Genomic DNA, 20,988 nt, shown 5'->3' with positions numbered 1-20,988 from the left:
TGTCAGCTAAGTGGCGCAATCGTTTAGCAGGTGTCTGCGGACGGTTCCCTTAGAAATGGGGTTTTGGGTGTAACTTCTTATTGATGTTAGTGTGTTTGTGGGTCTGAATCGTCGTTGTTGTGAACGTTTCGTGTGCTATGTCCGTAGTCTGTCCCGTTTCGTCTCTAATGGGCTTGGTGTGGCGGTCACGGCTTCTTTTTTTTGGTGTGGTAGGAGCTTGTTGAATCCTCCTCTTTGTGTGTGTCCCATCCGTTGCTTGTGGGGGGGGGTGGGGGGGTGGGTGGGTTGCGGGTTCTTTTTTTTGTGTGCCAGGGGCTTGTTGAATCGTCCTCTTTGTGTGTGTGTCCCGTCCGTTGCTTGTGGGGTGGGGGTGCTTGGAGGTGGGTGTGGGATTTGTGGGGCGCGAGCGGCTTCTTTTTTTTGTGTGCTAGTTTCGTGTGCAATGGCTTTTGTGCGGCACTGTGTGCGTCGCCTGCGTTTGACTCCTTTTTTCTGTGGTCGCGGCGCCTCATTTCTTTGACTCCTTTTTTCTGTGCTCACTCCTTTTTTCTGTGGTCGCGGCTTTTCTGTGGTCGCGGCCGCCTCTCGCGACGCCTCATTTCTTGGGGCGCCTGCGCAGTACTCTTTTTGCGGCTACAGCCCATGGCCGGATGTCCCTGCGTCCATCCGGTTTAGCATTCTCGGTTAGTAATATGGATAGTGAGCTTAGTTCATAGTTCTAAATATAATTTATATATATGCTAGAATTTGCAGGACTACATGATAGTCATATTGTGCAATTACCATCAATGTTAGCTACAGTCACAGTCTTAAATATTGCCACTGCTGCATTTCTTTCAAAGAATGCACCATTTCTCCAAGAAAAATGTTTCAATTATTAATGCTTTGGTATTTACATGTTTATTTCTTTTGTTTGCATTGGATCAACAAAAAAAAAAGTAAAATCTGACATTATTTCACATAGAACCCCAGAAACGGACTCGAAAAAAGTATTAAAACCTTTTCAAAATTTTAAGAAATAATTGGATTTCAATCGTGCAACGTTCATTTAATTTGTATTTTAACTCTCGTGTGGCAAGTGACAGGTGCTGGCAATATAGATATCACACTTGCATACCGTTTAAACATAGAAAAGTTTACTCAACCTTTGTATGTGTACCACACTGATCATGGAGAAAAGAAAAAAAAACACAGAATTTGAGAACCAAAATTGTGGAAATATATGGACAATCACATAGCTAGCAGTTCATCTCCAGAAGTCTTAAAGCTTCTGTATCCAATGTGCGTAACACAATTAAGAATTTTACAGCCCATGGCAAAGTAGCTAACCTCCCTGGACAAGAACAGAAGAGAAAAATTGATGAAAGGTTGCAAGGAAGGATTGTTAGAATAGTAAATAAAGAACTCAACTTCTAAACAAATTCAAGCTGATCCACATAGTACAACAATGTTAGCTTACACTATCTGTCACCATCTGAATGAAATAGGACACTGTGGTAGGAGACTCAGTAGGACCCCACTGCTAACACAGAGACATAAAAAGTCCAGACTGAAGTTTGGCAAAACTTAACTGAAGAAGCCAACATCTTTCTGGGAGAATGTCCTGTGGACAGATGATGCTAAAATTGAGCTTGATGTAAAGTACATCATTGTACCATTTATGAAAAACAAAATGTGGCCTTCGAGGAAAAGAATGCATTCCCAACAGTCAAACATGTAGGAGGTTCACATATATTTTGGGCTTGCTTTGCTGCCTCTGGCACTGAATGCTTTGGATGTGTATGTGGAATAATGAAATCTAAAAACTATTAATGAATTTTGGAGTGCAATATAGGGTCCAGTGATAGAAAGCTGGGTCTCTGTCAGAGGTCATGGATCTTCCAGCAGTAAAATGACCCAAAACATACTTCAAAAAGTACCTAGAATTGGTTTAAGACAATCCATGTGGAAAGATTTCAAAACGGCCATGGGGAGAAGGCACCCCTTCAAATTTGAGAGGCCTGGAGTGGTTAGCAAAATAAAAGTGGTCCACAATTCCAGTACAGAGTTGTAAGAAACACATTCATGGTCACAGTCACTGTTTCCAAAGGGCCATACCAAAGTGCTACCGAATATTAAGTTGAGGGTGTCAATAATTACGTCCAGTCCATTTCTGGAGTTCTGTGTGGAATGACATTAGATTTGACCTTTTTCTTGCTTTTTAGTGTTGTTCCAATGCAAGCAAAAGAAATAAACAAAGCAGTTGTAGTTGATTCACATGTTAGGCAAAATATTACAACACAGTACACAAATTAAACAGTCAACAACCATAAAGTAGCTTAGTGTAAATTTAATGTTGACTGACTGAAAATATATATTCCTTCTAGGCTTTTTCTTAAACTGATGGCTGTTTTACACCACCTTTCATTATAATCCTGCTCATTAATAAACTGACAATGCAGACAATTTTCACATAAAGAAAATATTAAATTTATTAATGAAAAGGTATATTCTTCATAATACAGTGATCCCTCGCTATATCGCGCTTCGCCTTTCACGGCTTCACTCCATCGCGGATTTTATATGTAAGCATATTTAAATATATATCGCGGATTTTTCGCTGCTTCGCGGGTTTCTGCGGACAATAGGTCTTTTAATTTCTGGTACATGCTTCCTCAGTTGGTTTGCCCAGTTGATTTCATTGGCAGATGGCTGAGAAGCTATCCAGCTTACTTTCTCTCTTCCTCTCTCTCTCTCCCTCTCTTGCGCTGACGTAGGGGGGTGTGAGCAGGGGGGCTGTGTGCAGCTGCTTCCTGAAGGACAGGCTGCACGGAGCTTCGCATACTTAAAAGCTCAAAGGGCACGTATTGATTTTCTGTGGCTCTCTCTCTCTCTCTTCCTGCTCCTGACAGAGGGGGTGTGAGCTGCCGCCTTCAACAGCTTTGTACCGGCGGTGCTTCGCATACTTAAAAGCCAAAAAGCCCTATTGATTTTTTTTTTGACTGCTTGCTTTGCACTCCTTTGAAAAGGAAGATATGTTTGCATTCTTTTAATTGTGAGACAGAACTGTCATCTCTGTCTTGTCAAGGAGCACAGTTTAAACTTTTGAAAAAGAGACAAATGTTTGTTTGCAGTGTTTGAATAACGTTCCTGTCTCTCTACAACCTCCTGTGTTTCTGCGCAAATCTGTGACCCAAGCATGACAATATAAAATTAACCATATAAACATATGGTTTCTACTTCGCGGATTTTCCTATTTCGCGGGTGGCTCTGGAACGCAACCCCCGCGATGGAGGAGGGATTACTGTACACCATATTGTTAAGGGCAGTTTCCTGCTCACGTGACACAAATACAAGCATTAACGTGGTTTATTTGGATCATAGCTCTCTACTCCATCTTGTGGATGAAAATGAAACTAATGTAAGTTAAGAAAAGTGGAGGCACCATTACAGCAAACCATTCGATTTGACCTCATAGCAAAAGATCTCATGTAACCATTCCTATGAATATATACCCACAAACACATATATATAATTTGTCCAATTACTTTTGAGCCCCTGAAATGAAGGGATTGTGTTCAAAAAATGCTTTAGTTGCCTCACATTTTTAGGCAATCGTTTTGTTCACTCCACTGAATTAAAGCTGAAAGTCTACACTTCAACTGCATCTGAGTTGTTTCATTTAAAATTCATTGTGGTAATGTACAGAACCAAAATTAGAAAAAAGTTGTCTCTGTCCAAATATTTATGGACCTAACTGTATACAACAAATTCACAAATTTAAAATGTGTCAGTAGCCCTACTTGGTGCTATCTCAAATCAAATCCTGTTTCTTAATGATCAACTAACTGCTGGCTCAATTACTTTTTTTGCTGTATTTTGCAGGAATGTTCTGTATTATCCAAAATGGAAAAAAATTAACACGGAAGTAATTTTACAAAGAAAATAAGTCATTCTGGGTTAAAACTCTACTTTTTAAATATTTAAACCTTTTTCTTCACTTTTGTACTTGTACAACTTTCATTTAATTTTCACATAAGAAGTGGTTAATGGCCAAGAAGAATATTTTGTCTATAATAATTACAGCAAACTCCCAAAACTAAAAATTCTGAAAACAAATTATCTTACTTTTTCTTGACAGAGTCCAGGCCATAGGTGCTTGCAGATATGTAATAACAACAGACCGTCTTATCACTGACTGTTTCTTTCATTGTCTCCCCACATTGCTGAATCAAACCATCCTGTTTGGAGGGACATGAGTACACAATATGAATAAAAATACATGCAGGGAAATAGCTAATACAAAGGTAACAGAAATACATTTCTGCACTTGAAACCATAGTGATGTTACTCAAGTAACATTCAGCCAATAATCTGAATTCATCCAGGGATACCACATGTTGAAATTCTGTTACCAAGGGTGCTCAAGACCATGGAATGTATTTATCATACCAATAATCTCTTGTTTCATGCCTACAAAACTTGGATCATGTGCTGCATTTATTAGCCACATTTCATTCTCGTACACAGTGTCATACCGTTCATATAGCAGGCGCAACCGATTCCTTTTAATTCCAGAGAAATTACAACAAAGAACATCTCCATGAAATTATTCAATGCATATGCCTCTTACTACCACTGCCATGTATATATCTTTGACCTACATTTAACCTAATCACCTAAGCAGCAGTACTTGCCATTTTGTTTTTAAAAAAAAAAAAAAAAAAAAAAAACCTTTGCTGACAAGTAAATTTACACTAGTGGTTTCCAACTTCAGTCCTGGGGTATCCTTATTGTAGTGTTTCTTGCAAGCAGCTTATCAACCAGCAAGTCCTTTTACCTCTATTTTGCATTTAGAAAAGAGCAGTAGTATGATTTACAGTACACTGTCAACAAATTAGAAATATTTGTATTTTTGCCATTATTTATTTTATTAATTAACCTTTGTCTGTGGGACTTGCGCCTTTAACTGTATCTTTATTCTAACAATTAACAGAGTAGACACTAAGGCAAATGACACTGAATGCCAAAAGGCTGCAGCTACTTCAGTGCCACATTTACTAGTGTGGTCACTAGTAAATAACGGGCTAAATAACCAGAACACCTGGAAAAGTGGAATAAAAATCATAATGATGGAAATGTTAAAAATTCCACTCAAGTCTTTTTGAATATGATGCCACAAGATGGCACAACTATCCTTGGCTAGTTTCGCCCATTCCTCTTTGCAGCACCTCTCAAGCTTCATCAAGTTGGATGGGAAGCGTCGGTGCACAGCCATCTCCAGAGATGTTCAATCGGATTTAAGTCTGGGCTCTGGCTGGGCCACTCAAGGACATTCACAGAGTTATCCTGAAGCCACTCCTTTGATATCTTGGCTGTGTGCTTAGGGTCGTTGTCCTGCTGAAAGATGAACCGTCGCCCCAGTCTGAGGTCAAGAGCGCTCTGGAGCAGGTTTTCATCCAGGATGTCTCTGTACATTGCTGCAGTCATCTTTCCCTTTATCCTGACTAGTCTCCCAGTTCCTGCCGCTGAAAAACATCCCCACAGCATGATGCTGCCACCACCATGCTTCGCTGTAGGGATGGTGCCAGGTTTCCTCCAAATATGACGCCTGGCATTCACGCCAAAGATTTCAATCTTTGTCACATCAGACCAGAGAATTTTCTTTCTCATGGTCCGAGAGTCCTTCAGGTGCCTTTTGGCAAACTCTAGGCGGGCTGCCATGTGCCTTTTACTAAGGAGTGGCTTCCGTCTGGCCACTCTACCATACAGGCCTGATTGGTGGATTGCTGCAGAGATGGTTGTCCTTCTGGAAGGTTCTCCTCTCTCCACAGAGGACCTCTGGAGCTCTGACAGAGTGACCATCGGGTTCTTGGTCACCTCCCTGACTAAGGCCCTTCTCCCCCGATCGCTCAGTTTAGATGGTCGGCCAGCTCTAGGAAGAGTCCTGGTGGTTTCGAACTTCTCCACTTGCGGATGATGGACGCCACTGTGCTCATTGGGACCTTCAAAGCTGCAGAAATTTTTCTCTAACCTTCCCCAGATTTGTGCCTCGAGACAATCCTGTCTCGGAGATCTACAGACAATTCCTTTGACTTCATGCTTGGTTTGTGCTCTGACATGAACTGTCAACTGTGGGACCTTATATAGACAGGTGTGTGCCTTTCCAAATCATGTCCAATCAACTGAATTTACCACAGGTGGACTCCAATTAAGCTGCAGAAACATCTCAAGGATGATCAGGGGAAACAGGATGCACCTGAGCTCAATTTTGAGCTTCATGGCAATGGCTGTGAATACTTATGTACATGTGCTTTCTCAATTTTTTTATTTTTAATAAATTTGCAAAAATCTCAAGTAAACTTTTTTCATGTTGTCATTATGGGGTGTTGTGTGTAGAATTCTGAGGAAAAAAATGAATTTAATCCACTTTGGAATAAGGCTGTAACATAACAAAATGTGGAAAAAGTGATGCGCTGTGAATACTTTCCGGATGCACTGTATAAACTGTATATACATACAAAATCCATCTGTCTGTTTTCCCTACCAAAGTTTTGAGTATATACTTGGAGTGTTTTCGTAACTCATTTGCAGACTACATCTTACCTCAATCTTAAACACGATGTCCATCCATTCTTCAGTCACAAGTACATCAATCTAGCATTTCAAATACTACTCCCCTGACACTACCTTCTGCCATACAGACTAAATGTTTTACTTCTACTTTCCAGTCTTGTTTGCTGCATACAATGTATTATTCTTCTCTTCTGTGTACTATAACAAAGGATCCAACAGCATTTTGAACTCCACACAGATGATTTGGAAATTTCTTCCACAAAACCGTCAAATTTGTGTTGATAGAAAGACTGCTTCAGAACCTTAGATACATGACTAAGCGCAGATCTGCCAAATGTGAAGGCAATGACACATTAACAATCTTCTTATCATTGTAACCAAATAACAACTACATGACAGATGCACAGCCATACTTTTAAGACCCGTATTTTGGTGTGAAGAAAAGAAATATTAAAATGGGATGAAGGTGATCCCTTTGAGTAACTAAGTAGTGACTAGAAATAACCTCACATTTTACCGTGAATAACGTCTGAAAGAAATAGACCCAACAATGATATAACTCTAAGCTTCAGGTTCATTAATTTGATAAAGGATGAATCACCTGACCATAACAAATGTCCACGGTGTTTGGTTGCCAGTTAATTGCATGTTTTGCAAATTTACATTGTGAAGTACAATTTAGTGCTCTACAATTAGACTATAGTAATCTCCTTTATAGTTTCTAACAGACTTTTCAATCTAACTGCCAAAATAAGCCATGGTTTCAAATTTCACACAGTGATACTATTAACTGCCAATGAAATGGATTTTCATTGTTTTTATGTGGCCTCTCTAGAGGTTCTCCACTCAAGCTCCCTGGCACTGGCTAAAGTTCACACTGCTTCTTCTTGGAAAGGCCACAAATACCCAATATATTTTAACTATTCGTTTATTTTTAATTTCATAACCTTCTTGTCCTCCTCAGGGCCATGAGGCCAGAGTCTCTGCAAGCAATTTTGGACACAAGTCTGAAATCAATCCCGGCTAAGGTGTCAGTCCATTACAAGGCACAATAACATGTACACAAACAGAAGGTCAATTCAGAGCCACAAATTCATTAACAGTATAAGTAGTAAATATATAAAAAACTAATTTGTGATGTTGCATTATCAATCTGCAGCACTTGTTCCTTGGCACATGTCAAAGATAGTTTATGGCTGTGTGGTTAAGCAATTGCTACTCACTGTGGTGGATCAACAGTGCTTCCTACATCTACACAAGTATGAAACCAATCCCAGCTAAGGTGTCAGTCCACTACAAGGTACAATAACATGTACACAAACAGAGGGCCAATTCAGAGCCACAAAATTCATTAATAGTCAGTATAAGTAGTAAATATATAAAAACTAATTTGTGAAGTTGCATTTTCAATCTGCAGCACTTGTTCCTTGGCACATGTCAAAGATAGTTTATGGCTGTGTGGTTAAGCAATTACTACTCACTGTGGTGGATCAACAGTGCTTCCTACATCTGAATATACAATTTCAGATGGATTAACTAACAGAAAATATGTAAGGCAAAGCAAAAAATTGTGTCCTTTATTTCCACAAGAAATAAAATTAAAATGTACTTAAAAAGAAGGTTAAACACCCTTTACTGCAATCTGCACATATTTTCTCTTTCAAAACTACTGCAATGGCCTCAATATGCCCGTGTGAAATGCAGTGTGAAACTGAAAAAATGTATGGGTTTTAATTTGCAGTGCTAGTGTGTACGGAATCTTTTGAAATTTCTGTTAAGCTGCTGTAGAGGTCACTGGAGCATGTAGAGGTTTATTTCTTCTAGCTAATAGCTGCATACACAAAACCATATGCCACTTATAATTTCCCTTGTTTGCTAACACAAAAATAATGACTACGCTTTCACTTGCATAAATTTAACAGCTGTACCAACAACAGCTCATTTTCTGTTTAGAAAATACTAGGGGGCTCCGCCCCCTGCTCGCTTCGCTCGCCAACCCCTGGTGTTGGGAATGACAAAGAGCGTGATGTATGAATGAGATATAGAATAGTGTGACGGTGTAGATGATGCAAATAGAAAGCAAACAATAAAGTGTGTGGCACAGTGTAAAGGTTTATTTGAAAATTTCTTTGTACACGCCGTTTAAGTGTAAAAGGTAATTCCAGCTCAGAACTTGTAAGGTCATTTAAGATGGTTATTGTTGTGATCAGAGTCAAGTTTGTCAGAGCTTAGAAAGAGTTGTGTCTTTCCAGGAAGTAATGGAATGACTTGGGTATTTATGTTTTCCACATTAATATTTTTTGGACATAATATAGTGCGTTGTGTTAAAAGGGGCATTTGGTCTAATGAGATTGCTGTTCCAAATCTCTCTGTAACTAAGTCGTCGCAGATAAAGGCTTGAGGAATTGTAATAATATGTGGCTGAAGTACATCTGTATTGGTGAGTGTACCATCTCTCAGTTGTAATAAGCAATTGTTATGATCTGGTTCTGGACATCGTATCTTTTTTACTAACTGTATCTTTTGAAAGCAATGCCAATTGTCTGCGTATTTTAAGGTGCACTGAACAATAGCTGAGTGCATGGCATCTGGAAGAATAGATAATTACTGTCTAAAATCTCCTCCTCATAAAAGTACCTTTCCTCCAAATCGAATATTATTATTCATAAACGTTTGTTCATGCCATTGAACTTTCATCAATAAACAACATTTTTTCAAGACGGATGTCACGTGCAGTGCCACCGTTAATGTTCATAGTGGATTCCGATTTGTACGATCTAATGTAGTTGACAAAGATTTCACTTTCAGGTACATCGTCAGTTATAAGCTTCTGTAGATATTCAGTATATGAATGTAAAGAAGGCAGTCTAATTTGACCCTTTTGACAACAACGTGTAAATGTATAACTTGTATTGCCAGTTGTTTCTTCAGGGAAGTGAACCGAATGACAATGACTGCAAATGACATTCATTAATCCGAATGAATTTTCCTGGTGTATGTTTTGCTTGTGCCGTTTGAGAGGCGCGTTGTTGCATGTGTAGTATTTGGGACATGTTGTTTTGGAGCTGTAATCGATTTGCCTGTGCTGTGTGAGAAGCCCGTTGTAGCCTTCGCTGCCATTAACGTATGTCTGAGACGGGAGGTGTTTCGTTTTGAATCCGTGCCTGTTGCGATGCAGCACTTTGATTGATAGTTTGCGTCATGTGGATCTAGGATGTAGATTTGTGCATATTAAATGAACTATTGTAGGATCTAATGCAGTTCGTAAAGTTTTTACTTTTAGGTACATCGTTAGTTAGAAGCTTTAGTTGAGCTTTGCGTTTTTGGAGTCGAGTCATTTTTTCTTTTAGAAATATGGATAAGTAATAAGGAGTATTGCACTCACTGTTAATATGGAGCCTTTTCTGCGGTTGAACAGTTAATAGTGCCTTATTGTAATGAGATCCACCTATGCTGCATAGCCGTCTATTTTGTTGCTTCTTTCGTGTTCGTGTGTTTGTTCCTGTTATCCTTTCCTTTTCGTTTTGTACCCGTGACCGTGTATTCATGACTTGTTTCTTTCTCAGCATGCGAAATATGGATAAGTAATAAGGAGGATCGCAGTCACTGTTAATATGTTTCCTTTTCTGCAGTTGAACGGTTAATAGTGCTTTATTGTAAGGAGATCCACCAATGCTGACACCTATGCTGTCTAGTGTGAAGGTGTTGATGTTCACTTTAGAATATGTGGCTTTGGGTGTCACTTCTTATGGATGTGTGTGTGTGTGTGTGTGTGGGTGGGGTTGAGGGGTTGTCGCGCGAGCGTCTTCTTTCTTTTTGTGTTCCTGTGTCTTGTTGAATCCCCCTGTTTGTGTGTGTCCCGTCCCTTGCTTGTAGGGTCTGTGGGGTGGTTTTGTGTTCTTTTTTTTGTGTTCCATGGGCTTGTTGAATCCACCTCTTGGTGTGTGTCCCGTCCGGTGCCTGTAGGATGGGGGGGTGCCTTGCTGTTCTGCGCGAGCCTCTTTTTTTTTTTTTTTTTTTTTGGGTCTAGTCTCCTGTGCAATGTGTTTCGTGCTTTGCCTGCGTTTCCTCATTTCTCCATTTTTCCTGTGCTCACTCCTTTTTTCTGTGGTCTTGTCCGCCTCTCTCGCCCTCTTTTGTCCGCCTTTCTCGGCTCCTCAGCCGACTCTCGCGGACTCTTTTTGCGCCTGCGCAGTACGTCTTTTTGCAGCTACGGCCCATTGCCGGATGTGCCTGCGTCCATCATCCGGTTTAGCATTCTCGGTTAGTAATATGGATATTGACACTTTTTTTTCCCATATTTTCAGAAAATGTGCAGTCTATTTGTCATGTTATTTTAGCAAAAAAAATGTTAGCTATATTACTACATGTGAATAGACCCTCAGGTGGCTTTAAGTATATGCTTATGTACAATTCTGATATATGTTCAGGGGTGCGGAAATTCAACGCCCGACTCGTCCGACATGGGTAAATTGACCGTCGGACAAGCGTGTTTTTCTGGTTTCAGTTGTCCGCGGACAAGTGCAATTTTCTGGAGAAAAAAGAATTGCATGTGCTGTGCAGGGCACATTTTTACCACTACTTTCAAATTTTAAACATTTGGGTACGTACTTCGTGTGGAAACAGTCTACTTAGGCATGTTCTTCACGTCTTCAATATTGTTTACAAAATGACGGCTGATTTTTCAAAGGGGAAGCACTCTTACCGTCTTACACAAGTATTTTACCTTACTATTGACACGCTTGGGAGATACGGTCATTTTTTTTCATGCCGACATTACGATGTAATACGATGAATTTTCATTATAATCGATAACTTTTACATATTACTAATAAAATTCATTGTTTCTAAAAATGGTGTTGCTAGAAAGCTCAGTGATTGTGTAAGTAAAGTTCTTGTTACACACTGTGTGGCACATAAACTGGAGTTTGGTGTACTTGATGCTGTAAAACACGTAGGCTATCTGAAAAAATTTGAAGATACCATTAAGCGCATCTGCAAGTTTTATTCTTTTTCACCAAAGAGACGAAGTGAGCTGCAAAATCTTGTGTCAATTTTGAATGAAACCTTGCTTATGCATTCAGAAATAAAGCCATCAGATGGGCATCATCAAAGTCCAGAGCACTGAAAGCTGTTAGCCAAGATTTACATGTAACTGTTACCCACAAGGAACAGATTCTTTCCACATCAAACAAGGCAGATGAACTGGGGCAGGCTAAAGCCATCCTACATGACCTCAAGCAAGCAAAATTTATTAAGTATCTATATCTGATGATAGATGTACTTTCTGCTATTACAGTCACCTTAATTCTTTTCCAGAACAAAGACTTGCTGATATTTGAAGTTAAGGAGGCCATTGACACCTTGTACACCAGATTGCATGCCATGACAAAGGAGCCAGGAGAAAAGTTTTATAACCTGTTTGACAAGGAGTCTAGTACATTTGATGGATACTTAAAGCTGTCTGGTGGTTTCAGAGATTTTTGTAAAGACAGAGATGTTCATGATCTCCTGGAAAACATGGTTCAGTATATACACTACTTACCAGATTCTCTGACCCTGATAAGCCTCCTGTGTCAGATATGAGGGTGTTTGATTTCAAAATCTGGCCACACACTCTGTCTGAACTGAGCACTTATGGAAACTATGAAATCAAGAACTTGTGTCAGCAGTATAGTGATTTGTTGGCAGGTGAGGAAGTTAAACATGCACCATCTGAATGGCAAGCGCTTAAAAGTGCAGATATCAATGCAACAGCAGTACCATCCACTTGTTGTCTGTACCTCAGTTCTGCAGAGGAAGGAAGTGTCTCTGAAGAATGTTAGTGTGCTGATCTCACTGTTTCTTACAGTTTCTCCTTCCACAGCTTCTTGTGAGAGACTATTCTCCAATATGAATTTAGTAAAGAGTTCTCTAAGAACCTGCCTGACTCAGGAAAACCTTCAAAACCAGATGTGCATTGTTGTTGATGGCAAACCTTTAGAAGAGTTTGACCCACTACCAGCTGTGGAATTCTGGCTGTCATCTGGCAACAGGCACATCACTCATAAAAAACCTGAAAAGTCATCAGCATCCACTTCTGCAGGACCATCAGTCCAGGAACCATGCAGTTCAGGTCAAGCAGAAATGAACAGCATTCAGCCCATGCTGTCTGAGATGGTAAAGATTCTTGGGGGAGAAGATGTTGCAAGACAAAAGCTGAAGAACATGGCAGAAAATGAATCAGGACAGTGTTCTGTTATGTAAATGTAATATGTGAAACAGAACTAGTGTAGCTATAATGAAGGTATTGTTTATTAGTGAGTTAAAATGATAAGGGAATCTTTTATATAATGTTCTAGAGCAAGGTGGTACAATGCTACTCTCTGAAAGAACTTTTTTCAGTTTTAAAATTGAAGGCAGTTTTGGTATCAATGAAAGAGATCAGAAAAAATAAACTATTTTTCACTTTTGTTACTTGTTTATGGGCAAGTGAATTTAACTGGCGGACAAGTGGATTTTCTAAGTTTACTTGTCTGTGGACAAGTAGAAAAGAAATTGATTTCCACACCCCTGATGTTCATACCCTTTAAGTAAAAATAAATTGAAGACACAAACAACTTTTTTCATTGTGCTTATATGGAGGCATTTGTTCATGAGAGTTGAGTATTGACACTGTAATACTCACCAACTGAAGCATGCATGCAGCAGCTAGAACTGCTACTACTTTACTGGGCTTGATCAGGACATCATCACGGTACAAAGATCCAAATGCCACCTGTAGAGCTTGGACACAGGAAGGGAAAAAAGCAAAAAGTTTTTAAAATTTACAGCAATTAAAATTTGTAACATTTTACTATTGTAAGTCCTGTGCTGTACATTATACATAATGTTCTAGGAACACAGTACAAGTATGATAATTTCATGTGACACCAACTACTGCTGGAAAGAAATTGCTTGTATGTTAACAGCAGGAACAAGTTTCTATTTACTTAGGCACCAACAATTTTACATTTGACTGCTAAGACCACATTTGTGAAGGAAACATGCTTACTGAATAAGGTTTAAAGGAAAAAAGCAAACACCAAAATTGCAACTAATTGAATATTTATAGAAATAAAAATATATGGTACATGAGGACAGCAGCTCAAAAAAATCTGGAGTGACAGGTAAGGACGAGGAGTCCAAGTAGGTCACACCTAAATTAATACCCAGAAAAAGGGAAGGAGTGATAGTAAGGGACATCATTTGTTAGGAAATCGAATCACAAAAACATACAGCAGTAACAGCAAGTCTTCTATGGGGTGCTGCTTCTTGTTACACAGGCAGGAGACTACTCTGGGTATTTTGAAAACTTCCAGAACAGAATCAAGTTATTACTGTGTAGCTTTAAGCAACTAGAATCTAAGCTTAACAGCAAAGGTGATCAAGTGGTCTTCTGTAAAGTTCTTCTTGTGCCATATAAAAATCCAAATAAGAGTGTGGAGATCAGGTGACTTAATGCATGGCTCAAATCCTGGTACAGTATAGGACAGAAGGGCACAGATTTATGGGGTACTGGAGTATATTTTGGGCACCTGTACTAAGGAATGGGCGGTAAACGTTAGGAATATTAGGAAGAAGTATCTTCACCTAATGACTACAGAGCAATAGCCCTTATGCCATATAATATGAAGACCTATGAGAAGCTAGTCTCAGACAATATGAGTTCCCTTGTGAAAGACCATATAGACACACTGCAAATTGCCTATCAGATAAAGACTGGATTGGACAATGCAAATATCTATCTACTCCATAAGGCTTATTCCCATCTGGAAAAGCCAGCACTCTGGGGATTATGTTTTTTAAATTCTCTCGTGCCTTCAGAACCATTCGGTCATTTCTGTTAACGTGTTAGCTCAGTGATATGCAAAAGTGCATGAGTGTATGGTGTCCTGGATAATAAGACTATCTTTGCAGCAAACAACAGTTTGTGAGGATTGTGCCTCTGATACAGATGCGAGAAACAGTGTAGCACAGACCTTGTTCCTTTCTCTTTACTCTGCAAACCCTGGACTATAAATATAACACTAAGTCATGTCACTTTTGGAAATTCTCCAAAAATAGTTTTAGGTGTAATCTTTGAATAAGTCAAGCACAATGAAAGTGGCTCTCTGCAACAGATATACTGTGATGTTTTACCCCTGAGTTTCTTTTTCTTTACACATGGCATTGCACACTTCCACGCAGCAATATACTAAGTATCATATGAAAAGGTGATCTGTGTTTGTGCAATACATGCTGAATTAATGGAGTGCCAGTCAATTGCTGCACATACTTTGTAAAATAAATCACATTCACAAATGGATTGCATGCATATAGTTAAAAACACTTTCTGTAGAGAAAAAACATGTTATTTCCAATTCCCGTGTACTTTTAACCAAGAAAACTTTCACACAAATTTTAGATGTTTAAAAATATTTAAAGATGAAATAAAAATATTTAGTATCCTTTGTATACAACATTAGGATACTAAAATACACATTTATAGAGCAGAAGAAAGTACAGACTCCACACTGACAGAGTTAACATTTGATCTCAGTTCACTGTGAAGACATAACATTACACACTGTGCCATAAAGGCATCATCAGGCAGAGATGACAAAATTGAGGTGTTTTTTTTTTTTTAATAAAAAAAAAAAAAAGAAAAAAAAAAGAAATACACCAAGCTTTAAAAACTGTTGTATATGGTGTAAAAAATAATACTTGCTTGTTTCTAGAATCTGACTTTGAAATTAGCTCTAACTAGAGGTGTGTAATCATGAGTTACAGGTACTCCATTACTTATTAAATTCCTGAAAATAAAGTATGTTTCAAAATAGTTTTAGGGAAATATAATTTTTTTACTTTTACTTTAGTACAACTGCAAACAAAAGAACAATTACATCTCTGTGACCCTTGTTACCATTACTTTGGAATGTTTTACATTTAATTATTTAACTTCCTCAAATATTTTCAACTGTAAAAAGCAGTGGCAACTTCACCCAGTAAACTGATTTATTCCGTGAATTTCATTGGTCATTTCAGCTGTCAGTTACACTTTCCACTCTACTACTGATAGCCCATAGCAAAGCTTCATCATTATCAATGACTTGATCTGTGGATATTAAGGCTGCAATGATTAGTCAACGTAATCGACAACTACAAAAAATCATCGACACAGATTTTTTATTGTCAACGCGTCATAAACACAACCTTCTATAGAGGCTCCAGTCACAGAGAACCACATTGGTTTTTGTAACTGCAATGCACTACATGAATGTCTGGGGGCAGTATCGTTTGTTTTTGTTTGTCAAGACTGCACACAGTCCTACCAATGAAGAAAGAACGTCTGAGGAGAAGAAGAATGTAGAGGAAAATAAACGTGGTTGCAATGGCGAGTCGGATAGAAGAGGGGGAAGGAGATGGAAAACAATTGAGACAGAAACTTTCTAAAGTGTAGGTGCACTTCACTGAAAAAGAAAAAAAAGTTGAATGCAGATTATGCTAAGTGGTGCTTTCTTTTCACAGCAGCACAACCGTGATGCATGAGCATCTGAAACACAAGCATCCTGGAGTTGTGATGCCGCCGTCTCGAGAATATATGCTGGCGCTGTTAGTTAGTTAGGGTCAGATCAGGAGGGGAGGGAGAGCGTGAACGACACCGAGAAAATAAAAGTGAAAAAAGCGAACTTTTACAAGTAACAAATTTACACCCGATCTGTTCGTTTTCAAATAATATTGCATTAGTGCGATGATCTTTTCTGATTGGTACCATTCAGGTCATACAATGATTTCTTCAAAATGTCACATATATTTGTCTCTTTCATTTTTTTCCCCAGTGCTGCGCACTGACAGCAGAAGGCGTAAGCTTATTCAGTGCTAGCAGGAGCACACAGGTGGCCGGTTGCTTGTGCTATAACAAGCCTGACCTGGAGTCAATCAAAGCACATGTACTGTGCAAGGATTGTACGGGGTCCACTGAGAAAAGAAGAGCGTTCATGGCTCACCTTGCAGAGGAACATTCTTTCCTCTGCATGTCCTGGAGTCCTATGCAGACTGGGCAAGGTCGGGGGAGAAAAAAAAAATGCGTTAACCGATTACAACCGCAAGAAAGTACATGAATGAATATGAATAATGTTGCATCCGTGCCACAATGTTATCCGAAATGTACTATAAGTTCATAAAATGAATAATTCTAAATATATATACCTATGTCTCTGTTTTTTTGTCAGTGTGGCTTCAACATCACGGTCCATAAGGTGCATACTAATTCAGCGTAAGCAGGAACACCCAATAAAATTGATTAAAAAAAAAACAAGTGACAACGAGATACGAATAAGCCAGATTCGCCAGTGTTTGTGTGTCAGCTTTCATCCATCCAGATCAGAGAATTTCGAGTTCAATTGTCTCAAAACACCACTCACATCTACAGTTATTCCCAGTTTCAGATAAAAAGTAACAGCGTCAGATCCCTGGGGGAGCGGTAGTATGTATCGTGATTGTTACTGAGAGAATAAAAGTGAAAAAAAACCCAGCAACTTTTACAAGTACTATAAAGACCTTGCAGTCTTTTTCAACTTCCACCATTTGATCCTTGGCTCTGCCCTTACTCTCTTCCACTTCTTGATCTCCAACGTCATCCTACAGACCACCATCCTATGCTGCTTAACTATACTTTCCCCTGCCACCACTATGCAGTCCTCAATCTCCTTCAGATTGACTCTACTGAATAGGATGTAATCTACCTGTGTGCATCTTCCTCCACTCTTGTATGTAACCCTATGTTCCTCCCTCTTCTTAAAATACGTATTCACCACAGCCATGTCCATCCTTTTGGCAAAATCCACTATCCTCTGACCTTCCTCATTTCTCTCCTTGACATCATACCTACCCATCACCTCCTCGTCTTCTCTGTTCCCTTCACCAACATGTCCATTGGAATCCGCTCCAATCACCACTTTCTGTCCCTTGGGTACACTGTTCATCACTTCATCCAACTAACTCCAAAAATCTTCTTTCTCATCCATTGCACACCCAACTTGTGGGGCATATGCACTAACAACATTCATCATCACACCTCCAATTTCCAGCTTCATAATCATTACTCTGTCTGACACTCTTTTCACCTCCAAAACATTCTTGACATACTGTTGCTTCAGAATAACTCCTACTCCATATCTCCTCCTGTCCACACCATGATAGAACAATTTGAATCCACCTCCGATCCACCTGGCCTTACTCCCCTTCCATTTAGTCTCTTGCATGCATAATATAGCAGCCTTCCTTCTCTCCATCATATCAGCTAACTCTCTCCCCTTACCAGCCATACTGCCAACAATCAAAATTCCTACCCTCAGTTACACTCTCTTTACCTTCCTCCTCTCCTCCTGCCTCGTCTCCCCCCTCTTCTTCTCCTTCTTCGGCCAACAGTAGCCCAATTTCTGCCAGAATCCTGTTGGCGGTCGTCGGTAACCCAGGGGCTTGACCGATCCGGTATGGAAATTTATATTATTGTCCGCATATTGATCTGGCAAAATTTTACACCAGATGCCCTTCATGCACCTAAAAATATGCTATCCATTTTTCTGGAATATCCACAATAGGTAAAAAGTCAGAGCCATGAACAATTCGACAAGCAACTCAAGTGAACATCCACGGCCTAAAAAACAGTCAATGTTTAGAAAGGAAATGGGAAAAGAAACAGTTATATCACGTGCAAAAATTAAAAACCATGTGTATCACGTGCAGAAATGTCAGCATATATGACCTGCATCTCCAATTTATGAAAATATCACCTCTAAGTGCTTGCCTTTTAACTGTTGTATAGCTAGCATGCCAAAATAAACTCAAGCTTTGCTTGTTTTCAGAAGTGCACCATGGCATCAGTTAGCCATGGAATATGGCTAACACAATAGCTATGCTAGACACCTTTACTAGTTGCAAACAGCTTTATGAAATTTCAAGCTAACATTACATAATACCTAATTTTCATATTCTAAATTAATCATTACTAGCCACAACTAGATATCAAATTAATTACACTGATTGAGTGTTTAAAAAATAAATAAATAAATAAAAAAACTTGAACGTTTTAGTGTCTAGATCACAACACAGTAAATAAGTAAATGACAGCAATATTTACTTAAACTCACTAGTATGTTAAGGACGGCATTTCAAAGTTTGTTTAGTCTGAAAGGCAGCACATTGTACTTACTTTACTTTCACAGAGATAAGCTACTTGAAAAGATTTGTTTAAAATACATAAAAATACTATAGATTTTTATTTTTGTATTTAATCATTCTTTTGACCATTTCAATTAGTTTAGAAGCAGTACATTTAATTTACTGAAAAATCATACAAGTCTTAGCAATAGCTTGGGCATTGGCCTTCTGCAGAGCAGCCTTTTCGGGGTATCTTGTTGCATAATCCATCAACAAAAGCATGTACTGATAGCCATTCTTACTCTTGGGAAGAGGGCCAACAATGTCTAACACAACCCTCTCAAAAAAGACACCCCAAATAGGCATCAGTGAGAGGGAAGAGCTAGTGGAAACAAATTAAAAAATGACTTACTAAAAACTGTTCCACATCTCAGACCATATTCATCCAATAGAAGTGTTTTAAAATGTTAATCCATGGTCTTCTCTGTGCCGAGATAACCCCACCAAGACACAGGTGTAAGCAATTTGTAAAACTGTCTCTCTATGCAAGCTCAGGACCATCAACTGCTCATTCAGTTGTTTCCCTATGCAATCAGAAATCACCCAAAATAAAAAAACATCCTTAATTAGATAGTGTGCTGTTTTGAAATTCTGGCCTTCCCGCTCCATACACTAAGCCATTTGTAAAATGTGATTGTTTTAATGCAAAGTCTAAGCTGGTGTTGGCCTGTAGCAGGCACACAAATTCAGTCGTAATATCAGTCCCCACTTCCCCTGGGCCTGATGCAGCACCTTGCTCTTCTCCAGCCACTGTTTCTCTGGGGCTTGTAGCTGTTGTCTGACCTGTGGAGGTTGAAGGTGTGGGTGCCTGATGTGAACAGTCCTCCAATTGTCCAGGACCTCCAGGCGAGGGGTCATCCCCTACCTCACTGGACAAATCAGGATTATTCATTCATCCAGCTCCTTGACTCGACTGCAGAGAGGGGAGCCCTGCAGGGGGGCAGGATGTTTGGGAAAAGAACATTTTTCTCTCCTATTAAAAGAGGCTAGGATGAAGTGTCTGATACAGTGGTCTAAACTAAAGTTCTTCCCCATAAATTTCAGAGTGAGTAAAATAGTCCCATATTCTTCAGCGTCTCTAGGAATACAGTGAATGTCATTATGCCTAGCCTAGCAAACACTGCATCCAATTATCTGTAATTTAATGGGATGACGGCAAGTCTTCCTCTTCTACAGAGCCTGTAAACAGTATTTCTCCTTTTCAAATGTACGTGCATCACTGTTGTGCTCTTGTGCCATACAAGGTCAGATCTACATATTTCGCAACTCACAAGCTTTTTATCCGTTTTCAGAGCAAAGTGCTCCCAAACTGTGGAAGATTTATGTTGTGCCATCTTTTGTGTCACTTGCTTACTACGTTCGCAATTGAGTGAAGTAGTACTGCAATACTGAACCACAACGTACACAGCCTAATGATGTAATCAACCAATCGATGAAAGTGATCCATTGCCAACAACTCTAATAATTGAAAATGATCAGTTATGGCGAATAGCTGCTGCATTTTAACTTCTACAGAAAAAAAGTTCGGATGAAAGTTTTTTTTCAGTACTTTTACTGTTTAGGTCCGGACTACTCTGCCGGCTTCAACCTTTAGATCTAAATATGTATACTACTAATTTTCAAAAATAAGAGCTCACAAGTCTTTTATCAGTGCTTTTCTAAAAAATATAAAATTATGGTTAGGGATCAACATGATAATTGCTGCCCTCTTAATATACTAAACTCACCTTCTACATCGATGTTCTCATCAGGTATTTCTAGCTGGATGACAGCCATGCTTGATTCCTTCCAAGAACCACTGAACATGCTTGAGAAGTAGCCAGACTTCCAAAATGTCAAAAAAGAACAAAATATTACATTGATAAATAATTAATAAGTGGCATTTATTTAAAATAAGTTTTGTGTTGCCAAATTGACCATAATATTTCCATGCCATATACAGTGGTGTGAAAAACTATTTGCCCCCTTCCTGATTTCTTATTCTTTTGCATGTTTGTCACACAAAATGTTTCTGATCATCAAACACATTTAACAATTAGTCAAAATTAACACAAGTAAACACAAAATGCAGTTTTTAAATGATGGTTTTTATTATTTAGGGAGAAAAAAAAATCCAAACCTACATGGCCCTGTGTGAAAAAGTAATTGCCCCCTTGTTAAAAAATAACCTAACTGTGGTGTATCACACCTGAGTTCAATTTCCGTAGCCAC

General features: G+C 39.0%; 1 protein-coding gene across 4 annotated transcripts in view; it reads right to left on the bottom strand.

Annotated features, from left to right (window-relative positions):
- gmcl1 (germ cell-less, spermatogenesis associated) overlaps positions 1 to 20,988 on the bottom strand; it is an 81,055-nt gene that overhangs the window by 33,954 nt on the left and 26,113 nt on the right. For all 4 annotated transcript variants that reach the window (XM_028798310.2, XM_028798328.2, XM_051928819.1 and 1 more), the window contains exons 5-7: positions 20,505 to 20,601; positions 13,223 to 13,320; positions 4,108 to 4,220 (exon numbers count right to left, since the gene is read on the bottom strand). In XM_028798310.2, the coding sequence (XP_028654143.1) occupies positions 4,108 to 4,220; positions 13,223 to 13,320; positions 20,505 to 20,601 (308 nt within the window). The remainder of the gene's footprint in view (positions 1 to 4,107; positions 4,221 to 13,222; positions 13,321 to 20,504; positions 20,602 to 20,988) is intronic.

This window comes from Erpetoichthys calabaricus, chromosome 1, assembly GCF_900747795.2.
Source record: "Erpetoichthys calabaricus chromosome 1, fErpCal1.3, whole genome shotgun sequence".
Taxonomy (NCBI): domain Eukaryota; kingdom Metazoa; phylum Chordata; class Cladistia; order Polypteriformes; family Polypteridae; genus Erpetoichthys; species Erpetoichthys calabaricus.
The sequence above is the reverse complement of the archived record's forward strand: the minus strand, read 5'-3'. Positions and strand labels throughout refer to the sequence as shown.